Here is a 27,118-nt window from a genome sequence, read left to right as displayed (position 1 = left end):
TGGAGGCTTCCGTTTCTATGCAGTACATTACACACTCTTTATTCTGTAGGTCCATGCGATTAAAATGATCCCTTACTTATATAGGTTGGATTTTGTCGTACTTCTGGAAAATAATCATAACTACATGCACGAAAATTTTGCGAATAAATAGTACTGCAAGATTTGGTCAGTGCAGCTTCATTTCTGTTCCATTTCGCACATGAAAATGTATATGCTTAAAATTGTCATCTTCTGACCCCTATAAGGCTGGATTTACACCACGTTTTGTTAAATACGACTCCCGTATACGGTTGGGAGGAGGGGGCGGGGCTTAATCGCAGCGCCCGCACTCAGCCGTATTCGGGAACTGTATTTAATGTATGTCTATGAGCCGACCGGAGTGAACCGCAGCCTCCGGTCGGCTTCGTTTTTGGCCGTATGCGTTTTCCCGACCGCAGGCAAAAACGCAGTCAACCACGTTTTTGCCTGCGGTCGGGAAACCGCATACGGCCGAAAACCGTATACGGGAGCCATATTTAACAAAACGTGGTGTGAACCCAGCCTAAGGCTGGGTTCACATCACGTTTTTGCCATACTGTTTTCAATCCGTTTTTCTAAAGAAAACTGTATGGCAAAAAAAACGGATGGAACAGTATGGAAAAAAGTAAACCGTATGCGTTTTCAAACAGTATACTGTTTTTAAAAGTGCATACAGTTCCGTCAGTTTTTATAGAAAAAAAAAACATACGTTTTTGAAAATGTTGTCCATTTTTAATGGGAGGGGTCTTGGGTGGGGACTTTAGGATTCAAATGCGCATGTGCAAAGTAAAAACGTATATGTTTTTCCCGTATGGAACCGTATACATGTGCGTTTCCCATTGACACCCATGTTAAAAAAAAAAAAACGTATGCGGTTGCAGTACGGTTTTTAAACCGGAGTCAAAACCGTGGTCGACCACAATTTTGTCTCCGGTTTAAAATCCGTACTGCAACTGCATAAGTTTTTTTTTTTTAACATGGACGTCAATGGGAAACGCACATGTATACGGTTCCATACGGGAAAAACATATACGTTTTTACTTTGCACATGCGCATTTGAATCCTAAAGTCCCCACCCAAGACCCCTCCCATTAAAAATGGACAACATTTTCAAAAACGTATGGGTTTTTTCCTATAAAAACTGACGGAACTCTATGCACTTTTAAAAACAGTATACTGTTTAAAAACGCATACGGTTTACTTTTCTTCCATACTGTTCCATCCGTTTTTTTTGCCATACGGTTTTCTTTAGAAAAACGGATTGAAAACAGTATGGCAAAAACGTGATGTGAACCCAGCCTAACTTTTATTTTTCCGCGTATGGGGCGGTATGAGGGCTATTTTTTGCGCCGTGATCTGAAGTTTTTTGCGGTACCATTTTTGTGTTGATCGGACTTTTTGATCGCTTTTAATTTTTTTTCGTGATATACAAAGTGACGAAAAATACGCTATTTTGGACTTTTGGAATTTTTTTGCGCGTACGCCATTGACCGTGCGGTTTAATTATATATTTTTATAATTCGGACATTTCTGCACGCGGCGATACCACATGTTTATTTTTATTTACATATTTTTATGGGAAAAGGGCGATTCAAACTTGTATTAGGGAAGGAGTTAAAAATTATGATTTTTTTTTCCACTTTTTTTTAATTTGCAATGTTATAGCTCCCATAGGGACCTATAACACTGCACAAACTGATCTTTTACATTGATCATTGTTATTAGAGATGAGCGAATTTACAGTAAATTCGATTCGTCACGAACTTCTCGGCTCGGCAGTTGATGTCTTATCCTGCATAAATGAGTTCAGCTTTCAGGTGCTCCTGGAGACTCTTTCCTAGGACTGTATCCACCTTTTCCAGCCCACCGGAGCACCTGAAAGCTGAACTAATTTATGCAGGAAAAGTCATCAACTGCCGAGCCGAGAAGTTTGTGACGAATCGAATTTACTGCAAATTCGCTCATCTCTAATTGTTATCCCCTAGGATAAGGATAATGATTCTGCCACTTGACTGTTCATGCCTGGATCAGTCATTCGGCGATCGGACACCAGGAGGCAGGTAGGGGGACCCTCCTCATGTCCTACAGCTGTTCGGGACGCCTGATTTCACCACGGCGGTCCCGAACCGCCCACTGAGCTAGCTGTGGGTAGTTTTAGTCTCACTTTAGACACAGCGATCAAATTTGAATGCTGCGTTTAAAGGGTTAATAGCGCACGGCACTGTGATCAGTGCCACGCGCTATTAGCCACGGGTCCCGGCCATTGTTAGAGGCCGGGTCCGACCCGCTATGACGTGGCCTCATGTTATAGAAAGGAAGCGGACTCAGGGCATACAGGTACGCCCTTGGTCCTTTAACAGGTTAAATGTGTCATTTGAATAAATTTTGCATTAGTACAAGCAAATATATATATATAAAAAAATATCTTAATATCTTATTAGACAAAAATGCTTCTTTCTCCTGTTATGAAATGGATCCTCCACATGACACCTATAATCCTTTGCAGAATGTATTCATTTGGCAGTGAAAGCTGCAGTAGCCAATATGTAAATCCCCTTTAACAACATTCCAGCGCACACAGCAGATTTATGTGAAAATAACTTTATTTTCAATTAATTTTTTTTTTTTTTTACTCCATCTACAACACAGAGGCTACAAACAGGCAGATGAGGCAAAAAGGACAATCCTCCACAGTTCCATTTGTAGTAGAAAAGCAGCCTCTTCTCTGCCACCAGGGGGCAGTGTAATGTGAACCATAAATGATTACACAGGAGAACTGCAGCACCCAACGTAATATCGAAAGAAGTGATTTTTTTAATTAATAAATTTTTTTTGGTCGTGGTAGTCTCAACTAGAGATGAGCGAACTTACAGTTAATTCGATTCGTCACGAACTTCTCGGCTCAGCGGTTGCTGACTTTTCCTGCATAAATTAGTTCAGTTTTCCGGGGCTCCGGTGAGCTGGAAAAGGTGGATACAGTCCTAGGAAAGAGTCTCCTAGGAATGTATCCACCTTTTCCAGCCCACAGGAGCACCGGAAAGCTGAACTAATTTATGCAGGAAAAGTCATCAACTGCCGAGCTGAGAAGTTCGTGACGAATTGAATTTACTGTAAGTTCGCTCATCTCTAGTCTCAACCATCACTAGCATTATAGCAGGGCCTCCTGTGTGTCCGGGCACGGCTGGCCTCCAGTTTTGTATGACTTATAGTTGCACAGACTCTTCTATCTAAGGCTCAGATGGCTGCGGTGACGGCTCCTCTGTCTTTCGGACAAGTTCTGGTTCATCTTCTCCATTTTGAGGGGGGTGCACTAATACCTTGTCCAGGATACCAAACTCCTGCGCTTCTGTGGGACTCATGTAGCGATCTCTTTCCATGACGGACTCTGAAGCAAACAAGTGTTATATGGGTAGCTGAGGAGAACATAAGTCAACTACTACTGATAATGTATACTACAGGCCCGGGCTCCACAAATCCCAGGTGCCAGGTCGCCATGGTGACTGAAAATTTCATCCTGGCTCCTATGATTTTGATCCCTTTTATGTCTTAAAGAGGTACTCCTCCCCTAGACATCTTATCCCCTATCTAAAGGATACAGCAGTGGTCTTCAACCTGCGGACTTGCAGATGTTGCAAAACTACAACTCCCAGCATGCCCGGACAGCCGTTGGCTGTCCGGGCATGCTGGGAGTTGTAGTTTTGCAACATCTGGAGGTACGCAGGTTGGAGACCACTGGGATAGAGGATAAGATGTCTGATTGTCCCGCTGTTGGGATCCCCCTCGATCTCTGCTGTGGCTCCCCAGTCATCTGGTGCACGGAGCAAACTTCGCACCGTGCCGGATGACTAGCAATGCTGAGCCAGAGGCTTGTGACATCACGCCCTCCCCCTCAATGCAAGTCTATGAGAGGGGGCGTGACGACGACGACCACCACCACGCCTCCTCCCATAGACTTGCATTGAGGGGGCGTGGTGTGACGTCACAAGCCTCTGGCGCAGCAGCCGGCATTCTAAGCATACGCTGGGTGCTACAGGGAGATCGGGGGTGGGGTTGTGATGTCATGCCACGCCCCTTCAATGCAAGTCTATGGGAGGGGGTGTGGCAGATGCCACGCCCACTCCCATAGACTTGCATTGAGGGGGTGTGATGTCATGAGGGGCGTGGCCATGACGTCACGACCCCTGCTGCCCAAAGTCACGCCGGGGGGCTGCACAGAGATCACAGGGGTCCCCGCTGTCAGAAGCCCCGTGATCAGACATCTTATCCCCTATCCTATGGATAGGGGATAAGATGTCTAGGGGCGGAGTATCCCTTTAAAGGGGTATTCCAGGCAAAACCTTTTTTTATATCTATCTATCTATCTATATATATATATATATATATAGATATATAAATCAACTGGCTCCGGAAAGTTAAACAGATTTGTAAATTATTTCTATTAAAAAATCTTAATCCTTCCAATAGTTATTAGCTTCTGAAGTTTTCTGTCTAACTGCTCAATGATGATGTCACGTCCCGGGAGCTGTGCATGATGGGAGAATATCCCCATAGGAACTGCACAGCTCCCAGGACGTGAGTCATCAGAGAGCAGTTAGACAGAAAACAACAACTCAACTTCAGAAGCTAATAACTATTGGAAGGATTAAGATTTTTTTTAATAGAAGTAATTTACAAATCTGTTTAACTTTCCGGAGCCAGTTGATAGATATATATATAAAAGTTTTGGCCTGGAATACCCCTTTAAGGATGCAAAAAAGTGTAAAAATAAACAAATAAATATAAAAGTTTTGAAACTATAACCTCCCCCCCCTTTTCACATTTTCCAAATAAAATACACATATTTGGAATCGCCGCGTGCAGAATTTTAAACAGACCCCCACCGATCACACTGTTATGCTCCATCCTGTAGGCGATAACCCTTTAAAGGGGTTTGGATAAACATAGATGCTTTCGTCTAAATAAAAACAGCGCCACACGTGTCTTTAGGTTGTGTGTGGTATTACAATCTGACTCCCTTTCATTTCAATGGAACCGAGGTGCAATACCACACGCGACCACGAAGACAAAAAGTGGCGCTGTTTCGGGAAGAAAGTAGCTATGTATTTCTAATCGCGCATATGACTATTAATTAGGAACAAATTACTCGTACAAAACGCCTCCCCCGCCTAGCCTAAGGAGATATAATGGTAGGTTGTGACTTCACCGGTCAGGTGACTTTCGCTACCTCTAGGATTTGAAGCCATTATGTTGTAAGCCTATAATCTCCCTGGAATTCGCTACCTATATAAACTCCGTAAAGCCTGGGAAAGTCCTCCATTAAACCTGAAAACCATTCTCCCTGAGCCGGGCGGAGCACGTACTCACCGATCACCGATAGCGGCTGACGCGTGTGTTTAGCGTAAATCCCGTTAATCTGCCTCTTGAGCTTCATGATTTCTTCTGCCTGTATGGCGATGTCTGTGGCCTGACCCTGAGCGGGGTATAAAGATACAAGACAGTATTCAAAGGGGTCATAGGTAGCCCCCCCCCCCAGGCACCAGTAGTGCCCTCTATAGCAGTGGTCTTCAAACTGTGGACCTCCAGCTGTTGCAAAACTACAACTCCCAGCATGCCCGGACAGCCGTTGGCTGTCCGGGCATGCTGGGAGATGTAGTTTTGCAACAGCTGGAGGTCCACAGTTTGAAGACCACTGCTAGGCATGCTGGGAGATGTAGTTTTGCAACAGCTGCAGGCACGCAGGTTAGGAAACACTGATCTGTATAATAGGTGTCCAAACTGTGGACCTCCAGCTGTTGCAAAACTACAACTCCCAGCATGCCCGGACAGCCGTTGGCTGTCCGGGCATGCTGGGAGATGTAGTTTTGCAACAGCTGGAGGTCCACAGATTGAAGACCACTGCTAGGCATGCTGGGAGATGTAGTTTTGCAACAGCTGGAGGTCCACAGATTGAAGACCACTGCTAGGCATGCTGGGGAGACCACTCCAGGCATGCTGGGAGTTGTAGTTTTGCAACAGCTGGAGGTCCACAGATTGAAGACCACTCCAGGCAAGCTGGGAGATGTAGTTTTGCAACAGCTGCAGGCACGCAGGTTAGGAAACACTGATCTGTATAATAGGTGTCCAAACTGTGGACCTCCAGCTGTTGCAAAACTACAACTCCCAGCATGCCCGGACAGCTGTTGGCTGTGCGGGCATGCTGGCAGTTGTAGTTTTGCAACAGTTGGAGGTCCATAGTTTGAAGACCACTGCTAGGCATGCTGGGAGTTGTAGTTTTGCAACAGCTGCAGGTGCGCAGGTTAGGAAACACTGATCTGTATAATAGGTCTCCAAACTGTGGACCTCCAGCTGTTGCAAAACTAGAACTCCCAGCATGCCAGGACAGCCAATGGCTGTCCGGGCATGCTGGGAGTTGTAGTTTTGCAACAGCTGGAGGTCCACAGTTTGAAGACCACTGCTAGGCATTCTGGGAAGACCACTCCAGGAATGCTGGGAGATGTAGTTTTGCAACAGCTGGAGGCCCACAGTTTGAAGACCATTGCTAGGCATGCTGGGGAGACCACTCAAGGCATGCTGGGAGTTGTAGTTTTGCAACAGCTGCAGGTGCGCAGGTTAGGAAACACTGATCTGTATAATAGGTCTCCAAACTGTGGACCACCAGCTGTTGCAAAACTAAAACTCCCAGCATGTCCGGACAGCCGTTGGCTGTCCGGGCATGCTGGGAGTTGTAGTTTTGCAACAGCTGGAGGTCCACAGTTTGGAGAAAGCTGAGCTATATCAGTAAAACAGGAGAACCAATACCAACGCCATGTCTACTACAGCGTATACACGCGGGCAAGTGATGAGACTTACCCTGGCACCTCCTGAGGGTTGATGGATCATGATTCGGGAATTTGGCAAAGAGTGTCTCATCCCAGGGGATCCGGCTGCTAGGAGGAGGGACCCCATACTGGCAGCTTGTCCCACGCACCACGTACAGATAGGGTTTAGTATATACTGCATGGTGTCATAGATAGCCAGACCGGATGTCACTGAGCCCCCTGGAAACAAAAGCAAAATATGATTTTGCTGCAGATTTTCTGCTGCTGATTTTATAATTGACTTAGGGCCCATTCACACTCAATAATTGCCGATGCAGCAGCCCTCTCATTGACTTCAATGGGATTCTGCTGCACCGTACACGCTGCTGACAGATCTGTAGTGTGAAAGATCTATTACCATAAGAAAATCTGCAGCAGAAAATCAGCAGTATAGAATATGCAGAAAAATATGCATGTGTGAATGGACCCTTAAGCTGGAGAGTCTCTCAAACTGAAATCTAGGATGCTGTGATCTGCAATACCATATATAACATATATGGTTTTTGTTAGGGCAAATTTTGCTGTGGATTTTCTGCTGCTGATTTTATTATTGACTTAGGGCCCATTCACACTCAAATTCCGATGCAGCAGCCCTCTCATTGACTTCAATGGGATTCTGCTGCACCGTACACACTGCTGACAGATCTATGGTGTGAATGGTCTCTTACCATAAGAAAATCTGCAGCGGAAAATCAGCAGTATAGAATATGCAGGAAAAAAAAAACCTTAAAGGGGTTATCCAGGAAAAACCTTTTTTTTTATATATATCAACTGGCTCCAGAAAGTTAAACAGATTTGTAAATTACTTCTCTTAAAAAAAATCTTAATCCTTTCAGTACTTATGAGCTACTGGAGTTGAGTTGTTCTTTTCTGTCTAAGTGCTCTCTGATGACACCTGTCTCGGGAACCTCCAAGTTTAGAAGCAAATCCCCATAGCAAACCTCTTCTACTCTGCGCTGTTCCCAAGACAAGCAGAGATGTCAGCAGAGAGCACTGTTGCCAGACAGAAAAGAACAACTCAACTTCAGCAGCTGTTAATTATTACAAGGATTAAGATTTTTTAATAGAAGGAATTTACAAATCTGTTTAACTTTCTGAAGCCAGATGATATATATAAAAAATAAATAAATGAATAAATGTTTCCCTTTAAACTGTAGAGTCTCTCAAACCTAGGATGCTGTGATCTGAAATACCATATATATATATATATATATATATATATATATATATATATATATATATATATATAATCTCTATGGTTTTTGTTAGGGTATGTTCACACAAGCAAATTTTGCTGTGGATTTTCTGATTCACTAATTCGCCAGCAGAAAATCCACAGCAAAATACGCACGTGTGAACGTACCTTTAGGGTACGTTCCCACATTGCAGGTCTGATGCAGGCAGGTGTAGAGAGCACCCTTTGTGCATGGAGCAGGCACATAGCTACTTTCTTTAAAAAAAAGAAAGAAACAGCGCCAACCATGTCCTCAGGTTGTGTGTGGTATAACAACTAAGCTCCATCCAGTCGAATGGAACTGAGCTGCAATACCACACATGACCTGAGGGCAAGAGTGGTGCTGTTTTTGGAAGAAATAATTTTTTTTATTCTTATCCTGGATAACCCCTTCACTTAAAGGAGTAGTCCAGTGGTGAAAAACTTATCCCCTATCCTAAGGATAGGGGATAAGTTTGAGATCGCGGGGGGTCTGACCGCTGGGGCCCCCTGCGATCTCTCTGTACGGGGCCCCGGCTCTCCGCCGAGATAGCGGGTGTCGACCCCCGCACGAGGCGGCGGCCGACACGCCCCCTCAATACATCTCAATGGCAGAGCCGGAGATTGCCGAAGGCAGCGCTTCGGCTCTGCCATAGAGTTGTATTGAGGGGGCGTGTCGGCCACCGTCCCGTGCGGAGGTCGCCACGCCCCCTTCCCGCGGGCTGTCGGGACTCCGTACAGGAGATCGCAGGGGGCCCCAGCGGTCGGACCCCCCGCGATCTGCAACTTATCCCCTATCCTTAGGATAGGGGATAAGTTGCTCACCACTGAATCACCACTGGACTACTCCTTTAATGCTTCTATGACGTATATACAGGGCGGCAAGTCATGCACGGGCACCACTGCTATAGTCATTGGGGGAGATTTATCAAAACCTGTGCAGAGGAAGAGTGGGGCAGTTGCCCATAGCAACCAATCAGATTGCTTCTTTCATTTTCCACAGGCCTCTAAAGAGGCCTGTGGAAAATGAAAGAAGCAATCTGATTGGTTGCTATGGGCAACTACACCACTCTTCCTCTGCACAGGTTTTGATCAATCTCCCCCATTGTCTATGGGAGCTGCCACAGATAGCGGAGTACTAGGGGGGGTGAAGCGGTCACCTGGGCTGTTGATGTACATGTGGATGGGCTTCTTATTACTCTCAGACTGCAGGAACAGGAGCTGAGCGATCACCAGGCTGGATAAAGAGTCATCGATCTGAATGAAGAATTAGATGTGAGACGGGAGGAACCAAAGCAAAAGATGGGGGGGGGGGGGGGGGAAGTGATCAGGAGACTCACCGGCCCCATGACACAGATAATACGTTCCCGCAGTAACCTGGAGAAAATGTCATAAGCTCTCTCCCCTCGTCCCTGCAAGAGAGAAAAAAACTGTAAATGTACACAGTGACCCCACCAGCAGAATAGTGAGTGCAGCTCTGGAGTATAATACAGGATATAACTCAGGATCAGTACAGGATAAGTAATGTAATGTATGTACACAGTGACCTCACCAGCAGAATAGTGAGTACAGCTCTGGAGTATAATACAGGATATAACTCAGGATCAGTACAGGATAAGTAATGTAATGTATGTACACAGTGACCTCACCAGCAGAATAGTGAGTGCAGCTCTAGAGTATAATACAGGATATAACTCAGGATCAGTACAGGATAAGTAATGTAATGTATGTACACAGTGACCTCACCAGCAGAATAGTGAGTACAGCTCTGGAGTATAATACAGGATATAACTCAGGATCAGTAAAGGATCAGTAATGTAATTTATGTACACAGTGACCTCACCAGCAGAATAGTGAGTACAGCTCTGGAGTATAATACAGGATATAGCTCAGGATCAGTACAGGATAAGTAATGTAATGTATGTACACAGTGACCTCACCAGCAGAATAGTGAGTACAGCTCTGGAGTATAATACAGGATATAACTCAGGATCAGTAAAGGATCAGTAATGTAATTTATGTACACAGTGACCTCACCAGCAGAATAGTGAGTACAGCTCTGGAGTATAATACAGGATATAACTCAGGATCAGTAAAGGATCAGTAATGTAATTTATGTACACAGTGACCTCCCCAGCAGAATAGTGAGTACAGCTCTGGAGTATAATACAGGATATAACTCAGGATCAGTACAGGATCAGTAATGTAATTTATATACACTGACCTCACCAGCAGAATAGTGAGTACAGCTCTGGATTATAATACAGGATATAACTCAGGATCAGTAAAGGATCAGTAATGTAATTTATGTACACAGTGACCTCACCAGCAGAATAGTGAGTACAGCTCTGGAGTATAATACAGGATGTAACTCAGGATCAGTACAGGATAAGTAATGTAATGTATGTACACAGTGACCTCACCAGCAGAATAGTGAGTACAGCTCTGGAGTATAATACAGGATATAACTCAGGATCAGTACAGGATCAGTAATGTAATTTATGTACACAGTGACCTCACCAGCAGAATAGTGAGTACAGTTCTGGAGTATAATAAAGGATATAACTCAGGATCAGTACAGGATAAGTAATGTAATGTATGTACACAGTGACCTTACCAGCAGAATAGTGAGTACAGCTCTGGAGTATAATACAGGATATAACTCAGGATCAGTACAGGATCAGTAATGTAATTTATGTACACAGTGACCTCACCAGCAGAATAGTGAGTACAGCTCTGTAGTATAATACAGGATATAACTCAGGATCAGTACAGGATAAGTAATGTTATGTATGTACACAGTGACCTCACCAGCAGAATAGTGAGTACAGCTCTGGAGTATAATACAGGATATAACTCAGGATCAGTACAGGATCAGTAATGTAATTTATGTACACAGTGACCTCACCAGCAGAATAGTGAGTAAAGCTCTGGAGTATAATACAGGATATAACTCAGGATCAGTACAGGATAAGTAATGTAATGTATGTACACAGTGACCTCACCAGCAGATTAGTGAGTGCAGCTCTGAAGTATAATACAGGATATAACTCAGGATCAGTACAGGATAAGTAATGTATGTACACAGTGACTTCACCAGCAGATTAGTGAGTGCAGCTCTGAAGTATAATACAAGATAAGTAATGTATGTATATACTGACCGTCTGCTCCACCACAATAGGGATGAGAGGGGCGAGCCTTGGAGGAGCTCGATGTAATTTTCGGACTTGCTGGAGAGCACATAACCCCTTCAGTACCGGCCTCTATGAAGGAAACATATAGACATGTCAGCAAATATCCATGTTACAAAACTACAACTCCCAGCATGCCCTGACAGCCTTTGGCTGTCAAGGCATGCTGGGAGTCGTAGTTTTGCAATAGCTGGAGAGTCACAGGTTGCAGACCACTGATATGGAGAATCACTAGGTAAATGTTATCTTATTTATGCCCAATATATCTATTTTTTATAACATCTATTACCATGTTATGTATGTCATACATGCATTCAACCCTCTCCTGGCCTCCCTCACCCACCGTCCCCCTGATAAGCAGCTCCATGCCGTCCCGATGTCACTGGCTGCCTCGCAAAGTTACAAAAGCCCAAATGTCACCGAAAACATGCCACAAACTTAGAAAAAACCATGTCTTCATTTTTACAGGATAAGATCAACCTAGGCGGCCATGTTGTCGAAGACCAAACTCCTTTAAGAAGCGGCGCCTGTCCACGGCAAGATGGCTCCTTATATGAAGACACAGAGGTTTGGAATGAGTAACTGGCGCCCGGAAGTGACGTTGCGAAGCCAAGTCGCGCGACGAGGTACGAGCAGTGTGCCAGCACTTGACGCCATGTGACCTGCGAGGCGTGCTGCTATGGTAACGGGAGATGCATAGTAAACACTTTTATATTTACATAAGAGGTCATGGTACAGGTTGGGAGGCATTTTATTGGTGTCGTGTAAACTAAAAAGTGTCTCCTTCCTATGGCCAGAGGTAGAAGGAGCAGAAATAGATGCCTGAGAGCAATGTATTGTGGGGGGCTCCACCTGCGCCTTTTATTCTGGGATAATTTAATAGTTTGGAGATTTCTACATGAAACGAACGATACCGAATATAATTATTGTTTTATTTGTTTTTATTTTTAATGGTAAAATGGAGGTGATTTTGATTTCTTATAAGTTCTTATTTTTTACTTCTTCTTTACATTGAGATTTATATATATGAAAATATACTATTATATTGATAAAAATGGTTTTTATTTAGATTTCCCCCCCCCCCCACCATTAGCCACACTCAGATTCTCTTTGTAGACTTGACTATTTATATTAAAGATAAACACGCAGCACATATACAGCACAAATATTTCACTAGTACAGGAGCCATAGTGTACAACACCTATACATTACTAATACAGCATATATACAGTATCTTTACATCCACAGCACATGACACATACTGTACAACACCCATACATTACTAATACAGCATATATATATATATAGTATACATACAATACCAGCACATCACATATACAGAATCCATACATTACCAGTACAGCATAAATACATCACCAGTACAGCATAAATAAATCACCAGTACAGAACACCATACATCACCCATACAGCACACATACATCACCAGTACAGCACCCATACATCATCCATACAGCACACATACATCACCCATACAGCGCCCAGACATCACCAGTGCAGCACACATACATCACCAGTACAGCACCCATACATCACCAGTACAGCACACATACATCACCAGTACAGCACCCATACATCATCCATACAGCACACATACATCAGCCATACAGCACACATACATCACCCATACAGCATACATACATCACCCATACATCACCCATACAGCACCCATACATCACCAGTACAGCATACATACATCACCCATACAGCGCCCAGACATCACCAGTGCAGCACACATACATCACCAGTACAGCATACATACATTACCAGTACAGCATACATACATCACCCATACAGCACACATACATCACCCATACAGCACACATACATCACCAGTAAAGCACACATACATCACCCATACAGCACACATACATCATTAGTACAGCACACATACATCACCCGTACAGCACACATACATCACCCATACAGCACACATACATCACCCATACAGCACACATACATCACCCATACAGCACACATACATCATCAGTACACCACCCATACATCACCAGTACAGCATACATACATCACCAGTACAGCACCCATACATCACCAGTACAGAACACCATACAGCACCCATACAGCACCCATACAGCACGCATACATCATCAGTACAGCACACATACATCATCAGTACAGCACCCATACATCACCAGTACAGCATACATACATCACCAGTACAGCATACATACATCACCCATACAGCACACCTACATCACCAGTACAGCACACATACATCACCAGTACATCACACATACATTACCAGTACAGCACCCATACATCACCAGTACAGCACACATACATCACCAGTACAGCACACATACATCACCAGTACAGCACACATACATTACCAGTACAGCACCCATACATCACCAGTACAGCACACATACATCACCAGTACAGCATACATACATCACCCATACAGCACACATACATCACCAGTACAGCACCCATACATCACCAGTACAGCATACATACATTACCAATACAGCACCCATACATCACCAGTACAGCACACATATATCACCAGTACATCACACATACATCACCAGTACAGCATACATACATCACCCATACAGCACACATACATCACCAGTACATCACACATACATCACCCATACAGCGCCCAGACATCACCAGTGCAGTACACATACATCACCCATACAGCACCGATACATCACCCATACAGCACCCATACATCACCAGTACAGCACCCATACATCACCCATACAGCGCCCAGACATCACCAGTGCAGCACACATACATCACCAGTACAGCATACATACATTACCAGTACAGCATACATACATCACCCATACAGCACACATACATCACCAGTACAGCACCCATACATCACCAGTAGAGCACACATACATTACCAGTACAGCATACATACATCAACCATACAACACACATACATCACCAGTACAGCACCCATACATCACCAGTAGAGCACACATACATTACCAGTACAGCACACATACATTACCAGTACAGCACACATACATCACCCATACAGCACGCATACATCACCAGTACAGCACCCATACAGCACACATACATCACCAGTACAGCCCCCATACATCACCAGTATATCACACATACATAATCAGTACAGCATACATACATCACCCATACAGCACATATACATCACCAGTACAGCACACAATCATCACCAGTACAGCACCCATGCATCACCAGTACAGCACACATACATCACCCATACAGCACACATACATCACCAGTACATCACACATACATCACCAGTACATCACACATACATCACCAGTACAGAACACCATACATCACCAGTACAACACACATACATCACCAGTACAGAACACCATACAGCACCCATGCATCACCAGTACAGCACACATACATCACCCATACAGCACCCATACATCATCAGTACAGTACACATACATCACCAGTACAGCACACATACATCACCCATACAGCACCTATACATCATCAGTACAGCACACATACATCACCAGTACAGCACACATACATCACCAGTACAGTACACATACATCACCAGTACAGCACACACATATATCACCAGTACAGTACACATACATCACACATACATCACCAGTACAGTACACATACATCACCAGTACAGCACACATACATCACCAGTTTAGTACACATATATCACCAGTACAGCACACACATATATCACCAGTACAGCACACATACATCACCAGTACAGCACACATACATCATCCATACAGCACACATATATCACCAGTACAGCACACATACATCACCAGTACAGTACACATACATCACCAGTACAGCACACATACATCACCCATACAGCACCTATACATCATCAGTACAGCACACATACATTACCAGTACAGCACCCATACATCACCAGTACAGCACACATACATCACCAGTACAGCACATACATCACCAGTATATCACACATACATCACCAGTACAGTACACATACATCACCAGTACAGCACACATACATCACCAGTACAGCACCTATACATCATCAGTACAGCACACATACATCACCAGTACAGCACACATACATCACCAGTACAGCACACATACATCACCCATACAGCACGCATACATCACCAGTACAACACCCATACAGCACACATACATCACCAGTACAGCCCCCATACATCACCAGTATATCACACATACATAATCAGTACAGCATACATACATCACCCATACAGCACATATACATCACCAGTACAGCACACATACATCACCAGTACATCACACATACATCACCAGTACAGCACCCATGCATCACCAGTACAGCACACATACATCACCCATACAGCACACATACATCACCAGTACATCACACATACATCACCAGTACATCACACATACATCACCAGTACAGCACACCATACATCACCAGTACAGAACACCATACATCACCAGTACAACACACATACATCACCAGTACAGAACACCATACAGCACCCATGCATCACCAGTACAGCACACATACATCACCCATACATCACCAGTACAGTACACATACATCACCAGTACAGCACCCATACATCACCCATACAGCGCCCAGACATCACCAGTGCAGCACACATACATCACCAGTACAGCATACATACATTACCAGTACAGCATACATACATCACCCATACAGCACACATACATCACCAGTACAGCATACATACATCACCCATACAGCACACATACATCACCAGTACAGCACACATACATCACCAGTACATCACACATACATCACCAGTACAGCACACCATACATCACCAGTACAGAACACCATACATCACCAGTACAACACACATACATCACCAGTACAGAACACCATACAGCACCCATGCATCACCAGTACAGCACACATACATCACCCATACAGCACCCATACATCATCAGTACAGCATACATACATCACCAGTACAGTACACATACATCACCAGTACAGCACACATACATCACCCATACAGCACCTATACATCATCAGTACAGCACACATACATTACCAGTACAGCACCCATACATCACCAGTACAGCACACATACATCACCAGTACAGCATACATACATCACCCATACAGCACACATATATCATCAGTACAGCACACATACATCACCAGTACAGCACACATACATTACCAGTACAGCACCCATACATCACCAGTACAGCACACATACATCACCAGTACAGCACACATACATCACCAGTACAGCATACATACATCACCCATACAGCACACATACATCACCAGTACAGCACACATACATCACCAGTACAGCACCCATACATCACCAGTACAGCATACATACATTACCAATACAGCACCCATACATCACCAGTACAGCACACATACATCACCAGTACATCACACATACATCACCCATACAGCGCCCAGACATCACCAGTGCAGTACACATACATCACCCATACAGCACCCATACATAACCCATACAGCACCCATACATCACCAGTACAGCACCCATACATCACCCATACAGCGCCCAGACATCACCAGTGCAGCACACATACATCACCAGTACAGCATACATATATTACCAGTACAGCATACATACATCACCCATACAGCACACATACATCACCAGTACAGCACACATACATCACCAGTACAGCATACATACATCAACCATACAACACACATACATCACCAGTACAGCACCCATACATCACCAGTAGAGCACACATACATTACCAGTACAGCACACATACATTACCAGTACAGCACACATACATCACCAGTACAGCACACATACATCACCCATACAGCACGCATACATCACCAGTACAGCACCCATACAGCACACATACATCACCAGTACAGCCCCCATACATCACCAGTACATCACACATACATCACCAGTACAGCACCCATGCATCACCAGTACAGCACACATACATCACCCATACAGCACACATACATCACCAGTACATCACACATACATCACCAGTACATCAGACATACATCACCAGTACAGCACACCATACATCACCAGTACAACACACATACATCACCAGTACAGAACACCATACAGCACCCATGCATCACCAGTACAGCACACATACATCACCCATACAGCACCCATACATCATCAGTACAACACCCATACAGCACACATACATCACCAGTACAGCCCCCATACATCACCAGTATATCACACATACATAATCAGTACAGCATACATACATCACCCATACAGCACATATACATCACCAGTACATCACACATACATCACCAGTACAGCACCCATGCATCACCAGTACAGCACACATACATCACCCATACAGCACACATACATCACCAGTACATCACACATACATCACCAGTACAGCACACCATACATCACCAGTACAGAACACCATACATCACCAGTACAACACACATACATCACCAGTACAGAACACCATACAGCACCCATGCATCACCAGTACAGCACACATACATCACCCATACAGCACCCATACATCATCAGTACAGCATACATACATCACCAGTACAGTACACATACATCACCAGTACAGCACCTATACATCATCAGTACAGCACACATACATCACCAGTACAGCACACATACATCACCAGTACAGCACACATACATCACCCATACAGCACGCATACATCACCAGTACAGCACCCATACAGCACACATACATCACCAGTACAGCCCCCATACATCACCAGTATATCACACATACATAATCAGTACAGCATACATACATCACCCATACAGCACATATACATCACCAGTACAGCACACATACATCACCAGTACATCACACATACATCACCAGTACAGCACACATACATCACCCATACAGCACACATACATCACCAGTACATCACACATACATCACCAGTACATCACACATACATCACCAGTACAACACACATTCATCACCAGTACAGAACACCATACAGCACCCATGCATCACCAGTACAGCACACATACATCACCCATACAGCACCCATACATAATCAGTACAGCATACATACATCACCAGTACAGTACACATACATCACCAGTACAGCACACATACATCACCCATACAGCACCTATACATCATCAGTACAGCACACATACATCACCAGTACAGCACACATACATCACCAGTACAGTACACATACATCACCAGTACAGCACACACATATATCACCAGTACAGTACACATACATCACACATACATCACCAGTACAGTACACATACATCACCAGTACAGCACACATACATCACCAGTTTAGTACACATATATCACCAGTACAGCACTCACATATATCACCAGTACAGCACACATACATCACCAGTACAGCACACATACATCACCAGTACAGCACACATACATCACCAGTACAGCACACATATATCACCAGTACAGTACACATATATCACCAGTATATCACACATACATCACCCATACAGCACCTATACATCATCAGTACAGCACACATACATTACCAGTACAGCACACACATATATCACCAGTACAGCACACACATATATCACCAGTACAGCACACATACATCACCAGTACAGCACACATACATCACCAGTTTAGTACACATATATCACCAGTACAGCACACACATATATCACCAGTACAGCACACATACATCACCAGTACAGTACACATATATCACCAGTACAGCACACATACATCACCAGTACATCACACATACATCACCAGTATATCACACATACATCACCAGTATATCACCAGTATATCACACATACATCACCAGTATATCACACATACATCACCAGTATATCACCAGTATATCACACATACATCACCAGTATATCACCAGTATATCACACATACATCACCAGTATATCACACATACCTCACCAGTATATCACTCATACATCACCAGTATATCACACATACATCACCAGTATATCACACATACATCATCAGTATATCACACATACATCATCAGTATATCACACATACATCACCAGTATATCACACATACATCACCAGTATATCATACATACATCACCAGTATATCACCAGTATATCACACATACATCACCAGTATATCACACATACATCACCAGTATATCACCAGTATATCACAAATACATCACCAGTATATCACACATACATCACCAGTATATCACACATACATCACCAGTATATCACCAGTATATCACACATACATCACCAGTATATCACACATACATCACCAGTATATCACCAGTATATCACACATACATCACCAGTATATCACACATACATCACCAGTATATCACCAGTATATCACACATACATCACCAGCATATCACACATACATCACCAGTATATCACACATACATCACCAGTATATCATACATACATCACCAGTATATCACACATACATCACCAGTATATCACACATACATCACCAGTATATCACCAGTATATCACAAATACATCACCAGTATATCACACATACATCACCAGTATATCACACATACATCACCAGTATATCACCAGTATATCACACATACATCACCAGTATATCACACATACATCACCAGTATATCACACATACATCACCAGTATATCACACATACATCACCAGTATATCACACATACATCATCAGTATATCATACATACATCACCAGTATATCATACATACATCACCAGTACAGCACACATACATCACCAGTATATCACACATACATCACCAGTATATCACACATACATCACCAGTATATCACACATACATCATCAGTATATCATACATACATCACCAGTACAGCACACAAACATCACCAGTATAGCACACATACATCACCAGTATATCACACATACATCACCAGTATATCACACATACATCATCAGTATATCACACATACATCACCAGTATATCATACATACATCACCAGTACAGCACACATACATCACCAGTATATCACACATACATCACCAGTATATCACACATACATCACCAGTATATCACACATACATCACCAGTATATCACACATACATCACCAGTATATCACACATACATCACCAGTATATCACACATACATCATCAGTTGGGGTGTGTGTTGCTGGGACGTGTGGTTTCTGTATATGGAAAGCATTGGTCTCCCGGTGTGCAGAGAATGTGAGTGCGGGTGCAGAGTCCAGTAAGGGAGGAGGGTGTGCCCCAGATGACGAACAAAACCCTAAAATAATCCCCAACAAAAACACTAAAGGGAATGTTGTGTGCGACACAGTCTGACACCGCACATACACAGGGGAGATAACATTAGTCACCTTGTCCCATAAATACCTGAGGAGATGATTTGTGCTCCGGTGTCATTTCTATTAGAGTTATCCATAGTAATTCATTCCATCATGGCTTCTTCTCCAGTCACATCCAGAGCTGCGTTCAGGCTGCTGCTGGTTACCATTAGAAGCAGTACATTATTAATCTATGCTCCGCAGTCACACATCACTGATGTACAGATGGGAAAACTATTTTGCTTTATTCTGTTTTGTCCAAACAGCTCTTCTGCAGATCTGTGTGTCTCCATGGTTACAGACTACCAACAAACCTTAGGTAGTCAGATCTGTGTGTCTCCATGGTTACAGACTACCAACAAACCTTATGTAGTCAGATCTGTGTGTCTCCATGGTTACAGACTACCAACAAACCTTATGTAGTCAGATCTGTGTGTCTCCATGGTTACAGACTACCAACAAACCTTATGTAGTCAGATCTGTGTGTCTCCATGGTTACAGACTACCAACAAACCTTAGGTAGTCAGATCTGTGTGTCTCCATGGTTACAGACTACCAACAAACCTTATGTAGTCAGATCTGTGTGTCTCCATGGTTACAGACTACCAACAAACCTTATGTAGTCAGATCTGTGTGTCTCCATGGTTACAGACTACCAACAAACCTTATGTAGTCAGATCTGTGTGTCTCCATGGTTACAGACTACCAACAAACCTTATGTAGTCCGATCTGTGTGTCTCCATGGTTACAGACTACCAACAAACCTTATGTAGTCAGATCTGTGTGTCTCCATGGTTACAGACTACCAACAAACCTTAGGTAGTCAGATCTGTGTGTCTCCATGGTTACAGACTACCAACAAACCTTATGTAGTCAGATCTGTGTGTCTCCATGGTTACAGACTACCAACAAACCTTATGTAGTCAGATCTGTGTGTCTCCATGGTTACAGACTACCAACAAACCTTATGTAGTCAGATCTGTGTGTCTCCATGGTTACAGACTACCAACAAACCTTATGTAGTCAGATCTGTGTGTCTCCATGGTTACAGACTACCAACAAACCTTATGTAGTCAGATCTGTGTGTCTCCATGGTTACAGACTACCAACAATGTAAGACATGACTGCAAGATCTGACTACACAGGTTAATGTGTGTAGTCTGTAACCATGGAGACTTAGGCTAGGTTCAGACTACGGAATTTCCGTCTGCAATTCCGCTTTGAAATTGCAGGCGGAAATTCCGCTTGCTAAAATGTCTAGTGTAGTGAATGGTTTTCCGTTCACAAATTAAACACTTCGAAATTTGTGAAGCGGAATTTGTGAACGGAAAATCCGTTTGGAAATTTCCGCCTGAAGTATGGGGTTGCTGTTTCTTCAGGCGGAAATACTCGCGGAACACATTGCAGTCTATTGGAGACTGCAGTGTCCGCAGGGTCCTAGCGCCGACTGATTCAGTCAGCGCTGGCCGCACTCGGAGTCTCCGAGCGGAAATTTTCTGCCCGGAGATTCCGTAGTCTGAACCTAGCCTTAAAGGGGTACTCCAGTGGAAAACTTTTTTTTATTTTTTTTTATCAACTGGTGGCAGAAAGTTAAACAGATTTGTAAATGACTTCTAACCTGATCAGCTTTTATGAGGAGGTGAGCTCCAGACGGGACCAGGGGCAATCGCTGGATGGCTGGATTTTTCCAAAGCATTTGATACGGTGCCACATAAAAGGTTGGTGCATAAAATGAGAAGGATGGGGCTGGGGGACAATGTGTGCAAGTGGGTAAGTAACTGGCTCAGTGATAGGAAACAGAGGGTGGTTATTAATGATACTTATTCTGATTGGGTGACTGTTACTAGTGGGGACCACAGGGGTCTGTCTTGGGTCCTATTCTATTTAATATATTCATTAATGACCTTGTAGAGGGGTTGAATAGTAAAGTAACAATCTTTGCAGATGATACTAAACTCTGAAAAGCGGTAAACACAATAGAGGACAGAGCACTGTTACAAATGGATCTGGATAAGTTGGAGGTTTGGGCTGGGAAGTGGCAGATGAGGTTCAACACTGATAAATGTAAGGTAATGCACATGGGGAGGAAAAATCTGTGCTGGTATTATGTATTAAATGGGAGAACACTTGGGACGACTGACATGGAAAAAGACTTAGGGGTCTTAGTTAATAGTAAATTTAGCTGTAGTGACCAGTGTCGGGCAGCTGCTGCCAAGGCAAATAAAATCATGGGGGACATCAATAGGGCATAGATGCCCACGACAAGGAAATAATTCTACCGCTGTACAAATCACTAGTCAGACCACACATAGAATACTGTGTACAGTACTTGTCAGACCACACATAGAATACTGTGTACAGTACTGGTCAGACCACACATAGAATACTGTGTACAGTACTGGTCAGACCACATATAGAATACTGTGTACAGTACTGGTCAGACCACACATGGAATACTGTGTACAGTACTGGTCAGACCACACATAGAATACTGTGTACAGTACTGGTCAGACCACACATAGAATACTGTGTACAGTACTGGTCAGACCACACATAGAATACTGTGTACAGTACTGGTCAGACCACACATAGAATACTGTGTACAGTACTGGTCAGACCACACATAGAATACTGTGTACAGTACTGGTCAGACCACACATAGAATACTGTGTACAGTACTGGTCAGACCACACATAGAATACTGTGTACAGTACTGGTCAGACCACACATAGAATACTGTGTACAGTACTGGTCAGACCACACATAGAATACTGTGTACAGTACTGGTCAGACCTCACATAGAATACTGTGTACAGTACTAGTCAGACCACACATAGAATACTGTGTACAGTACTGGTCAGACCACACATAGAATACTGTATACAGTACTGGTCAGACCACACATAGAATACTGTATACAGTACTGGTCAGACCACACATAGAATACTGTGTACAGTACTGGTCAGACCTCACATAGAATACTGTGTACAGTACTGGTCAGACCACACATAGAATACTGTGTACAGTACTGGGCACCAGTGTACAAGAAAGATATAGTGGAGCTGGAGAGGGTTCAAAGACGGGCAACCAGAGTAATACGGAGAATGGGAGGACTACAGTACCCAGAAAGATTATCAGAATTAGGGTTATTTAGTTTAGAAAAAAGAAGGCTTAGGGGAGACCTAATAACTATGTATAAATATATCAGGGGACAGTACAGAGATCTCTCCATGATCTATTTATACCCAGGACTGTATCTATAACAAGGGTACATCCTCTACATCTAGAGGAAAGAAGGTTTCTACACCAGCACAGACGGGGGTTCTTTACTGTAAGAGCAGTGAGACTGTGGAATTCTCTCCCGGAGGAGGTGGTCATGGTGAACTCTGTAAAAGAGTTCAAAAGGGGTCTGGATGCATTATTGGAGAGTAATAACATCGCTGGTTATTAATACTAGATTTATAGGGATAGAACGCTGATCCAGGGATTTATTCTGATATTTGGAGTCGGGAAGGAATTTTTACGTCTAGTGTGAGGTTTTTTTTGCCCTCCTCTGGATCAACTCAGTAGGGACTCATTAGGGATATAGGTTGAACTTGATGGACTTTGGTCTTTTTTCAACCTTATGAACAATGTTACTATGTTACTATTTAAAAATCTTAATCCTTCCAGTACTTATCAGCTGCTGTATACTCCACAGGAAGTTCTTTTCTTTTTGAAATACAGAGCTCTCTGTTGAATCACGAGCATAGTGCTCTCTGCTGACATCTCTGTCCATTTTAAGAACTGTCTATAGTAGGAGAAAATCCCCATAGCAAACATATGCTGCTCTGGACAGTTCCTAAAATGGACAGAGGTGTCAGCATAGAGCACTGTGCTCGTGATGTCAGCAGAGAGCTCTGTGTTCCAAAAAGAAAATAATTTCCTCTGTAGTATTCAACAACTAACAAGTACTGGAAGGATTAAGATTTTTTTTTATAGAAGTAATTTACAAACCTTTTTAACTTTCTAGCACCAGTTGATTTAAAAAAAAATATATAAAATTATTTTCTGTCTGACCACAGTGCTCTCTGCTGACACCTCTGTCCATGTCAGGAACTGTCCAGAGCAGGAGCAAATTCCCATAGCAAACCTCTGCTGCTCTGGACAGTTCCTGACATGGACAGAGGTGTCAGCAGAGAGCACTGTGGACAGACTGGAAAGAAATTGAAAAAGAAAAGAATTTCCTCTGGAGCATACAGCAGCTGAAAAGTACTGGAAGGATTAGGATTTTTAAATAGAAGTAATTTACAAATTTGTTTAACTTTCTGGCACCAGTTGATTTAAAAAAAAAAAAATTTCCACTGGAGTACCCCTTTAATGGTTGCTATGGACAACTCCACCACGTTAACACCAGTGATAGTGACATTCTCAGTGTTTGCTGAAATAACATGGATAGGTTCTTAGTATACACAGAGATTATGTCCTGGAATTTATATGCATATTAACTTCTCTTCTGTGTTTACAGATGAACCGTTATTGGTCTAGACGGCAAAAGAAGACATCTCAGAATACAACCTCTACCTGAATGTTTTAAGGGTATGTATATTTGTAGTGTTTAGCTCCATTGCATTTTTAGTAAGGCTGGGTTCACACTGTGCTTTTGTTTCCACAAAATATATGGTTTTATACACTTAAAGGGGTACTCCAGTGGAAAACTTTATTTTTTATTTTTTTTTAAATCAACTGGTGTAAGAAAGTTAAACAGATTTGGAAATTACTTCTATTAAAAAAATCTTAATCCTTCTAGTACTTAATAGCTGCTGAATACTAAAGAGGAAATTATTTTCTTTTTTGAACACAGTGCTCTCTGCTGACATCATGACCACAGTGCTCTCTGCGGACATCTCTGTCCATTTTAAGAACTGTCCAGAGCAGCATATGTTTTCTATGGGGATTTTCTCCTACTCTGGACACAGTTCCTAAAATGGACAGAGATGTCAGCAGAGAGCACTGTGCTCATGATGTCAGCAGAGAGCTCTGTGTTCCAAAAAGATAATAATTTCCTCTGTAGTATTCAGCCGCTAATAGGTACTGGAAGGATTAAGATTTTTTAATAGAAGTATTTTACAAATCTGTTTAACTTTCTGGAGCCAGTTGATAAAAAAAAAAAAAAAAAAAAAGTTTGCCACCGGAGTACCCCTTTAAAAAGGAAAAAGAAAATACATTTTATACACTTAAAACGAAGGCTGCAGTTTGCTATAAGCTCAATTTGTTTCCCATTAGTTGAAAAATACAAAAGTTATAGGGGTCAGAACATGGTGATGTACAACTCTCAACTTACAATGGCCTCAACATACAATAGTTTCAACATACGATGGTCTTTTCTGGACCATCGTAACTTGAAACCAGACTCAACATACAATGTACAGACAGACCAGATCTGCGAAACGTGTCAAAGGCTGGAAGAACCGACCAATCAGAATGGGCATTCACTGGTAAAACCCCTGTATTCATAAAGTGCATGCACTGACTGGTGTCTGGTAGCGCCCCCCTACAGTACAGGGCGTTATTACATGTTCTGTACTACTCTTTACCTGTATTACTGAAGTGTATGCACTGACTGGTGTCTGGTAGCGCCCCCTACAGCACAGGGAGGTATTACATGTTCTGTACTCTTTACCTGTATTACTGAAGCGTATGCACTGACTGGTGTCTGGTAGCGCCCCCTACAGTACAGGGAGGTATTACATGTTCTGTACTCTTTACCTGTATTACTGAAGTGTATGCACTGACTGGTGTCTGGTAGCGCCCCCCTACAGTACAGGGAGGTATTACATGTTCTGTACTCTTTACCTGTATTACTGAAGTGTATGCACTGACTGGTGTCTGGTAGCGCCCCCTACAGTACAGGGAGGTATTACATGTTCTGTACTCTTTACCTGTATTACTGAAGTGTATGCACTGACTGGTGTCTGGTAGCGCCCCCCTACAGTACAGGGAGATATTACATGTCTGTACTCTTTACCTGTATTACTGAAGTGTATGCACTGACTGGTGTCTTGTAGCGCCCCCTACAGTACAGGGAGGTATTACATGTTCTGTACTCTTTACCTGTATTACTGAAGTGTATGCACTGACTGGTGTCTTGTAGCGCCCCCTACAGTACAGGGAGGTATTACATGTTCTGTACTCTTTACCTGTATTACTGAAGTGTATGCACTGACTGGTGTCTTGTAGCGCCCCCTACAGTACAGGGAGGTATTACATGTTCTGTACACTTTACCTGTCCCAGGGTTAGCTGCTCCTTTGGGCATGAGGTGAGGGCGGCTCCATTTTCCTTTTTTTTTTTTTGTCATTACATGTTCTTTACAGGACCCTGTCGAAGCTCCTGTCCTCTACATAGACCAGTGTTTCCCAAAGAGGGTGCCTCCAGCTGTTGCAAAACGACAACTCCCAGCATGCCCGGACAGCCGAAGGCTGTCCGGGCATGCTGGGAGTTGTAGTTTTGCAACAGCTGGAGGCACCCTGGTTGGGAAACACTGAAATAGACAGTGATTACAGCTCCCAGAAGATCTTTATTACTTTTATATGTAAGGATTTGCT

The 27,118-nt window shown here is 43.2% G+C and overlaps 2 protein-coding genes across 9 annotated transcripts in view; one reads left to right on the top strand and one right to left on the bottom strand.

The window, feature by feature from the left end:
- Positions 1–3,106: 3,106 nt before the first annotated feature.
- Positions 3,107–20,627, bottom strand: CLPP (caseinolytic mitochondrial matrix peptidase proteolytic subunit). Of its 2 annotated transcripts, none has more exons than XM_056570287.1 (7): positions 20,583–20,627; positions 11,250–11,351; positions 9,429–9,500; positions 9,249–9,345; positions 6,868–7,055; positions 5,383–5,488; positions 3,107–3,403 (listed from the first exon to the last, which is right to left on the bottom strand). In XM_056570287.1, the coding sequence occupies exons 1-7, from the start codon at positions 20,610–20,612 to the stop codon at positions 3,246–3,248; spliced, it is 753 nt and encodes a 250-aa protein (XP_056426262.1). In that variant the 5' UTR covers positions 20,613–20,627; the 3' UTR covers positions 3,107–3,245. The 2 variants fall into 2 exon arrangements, with proteins under 2 accessions (XP_056426262.1, XP_056426264.1); XM_056570289.1 differs by lacking the exon at positions 20,583–20,627 and adding an exon at positions 11,623–11,791.
- Positions 11,773–27,118, top strand: part of PALM3 (paralemmin 3) — a 210,042-nt gene continuing 194,696 nt past the window's right edge. For 3 of the 7 annotated variants that reach the window (XM_056570277.1, XM_056570279.1, XM_056570280.1), the window contains exons 1-2: positions 11,773–11,905; positions 25,041–25,111. The gene's annotated coding sequence lies outside the window, so the exon portion shown is untranslated. The other 4 variants (XM_056570283.1, XM_056570282.1, XM_056570285.1 and 1 more) reach the window with 4 other exon arrangements.

Source organism: Hyla sarda, chromosome 4, assembly GCF_029499605.1.
Source record: "Hyla sarda isolate aHylSar1 chromosome 4, aHylSar1.hap1, whole genome shotgun sequence".
Taxonomy (NCBI): Eukaryota; Metazoa; Chordata; class Amphibia; order Anura; family Hylidae; genus Hyla; species Hyla sarda.
This window is presented reverse-complemented; position numbering and strand designations above follow the sequence as displayed.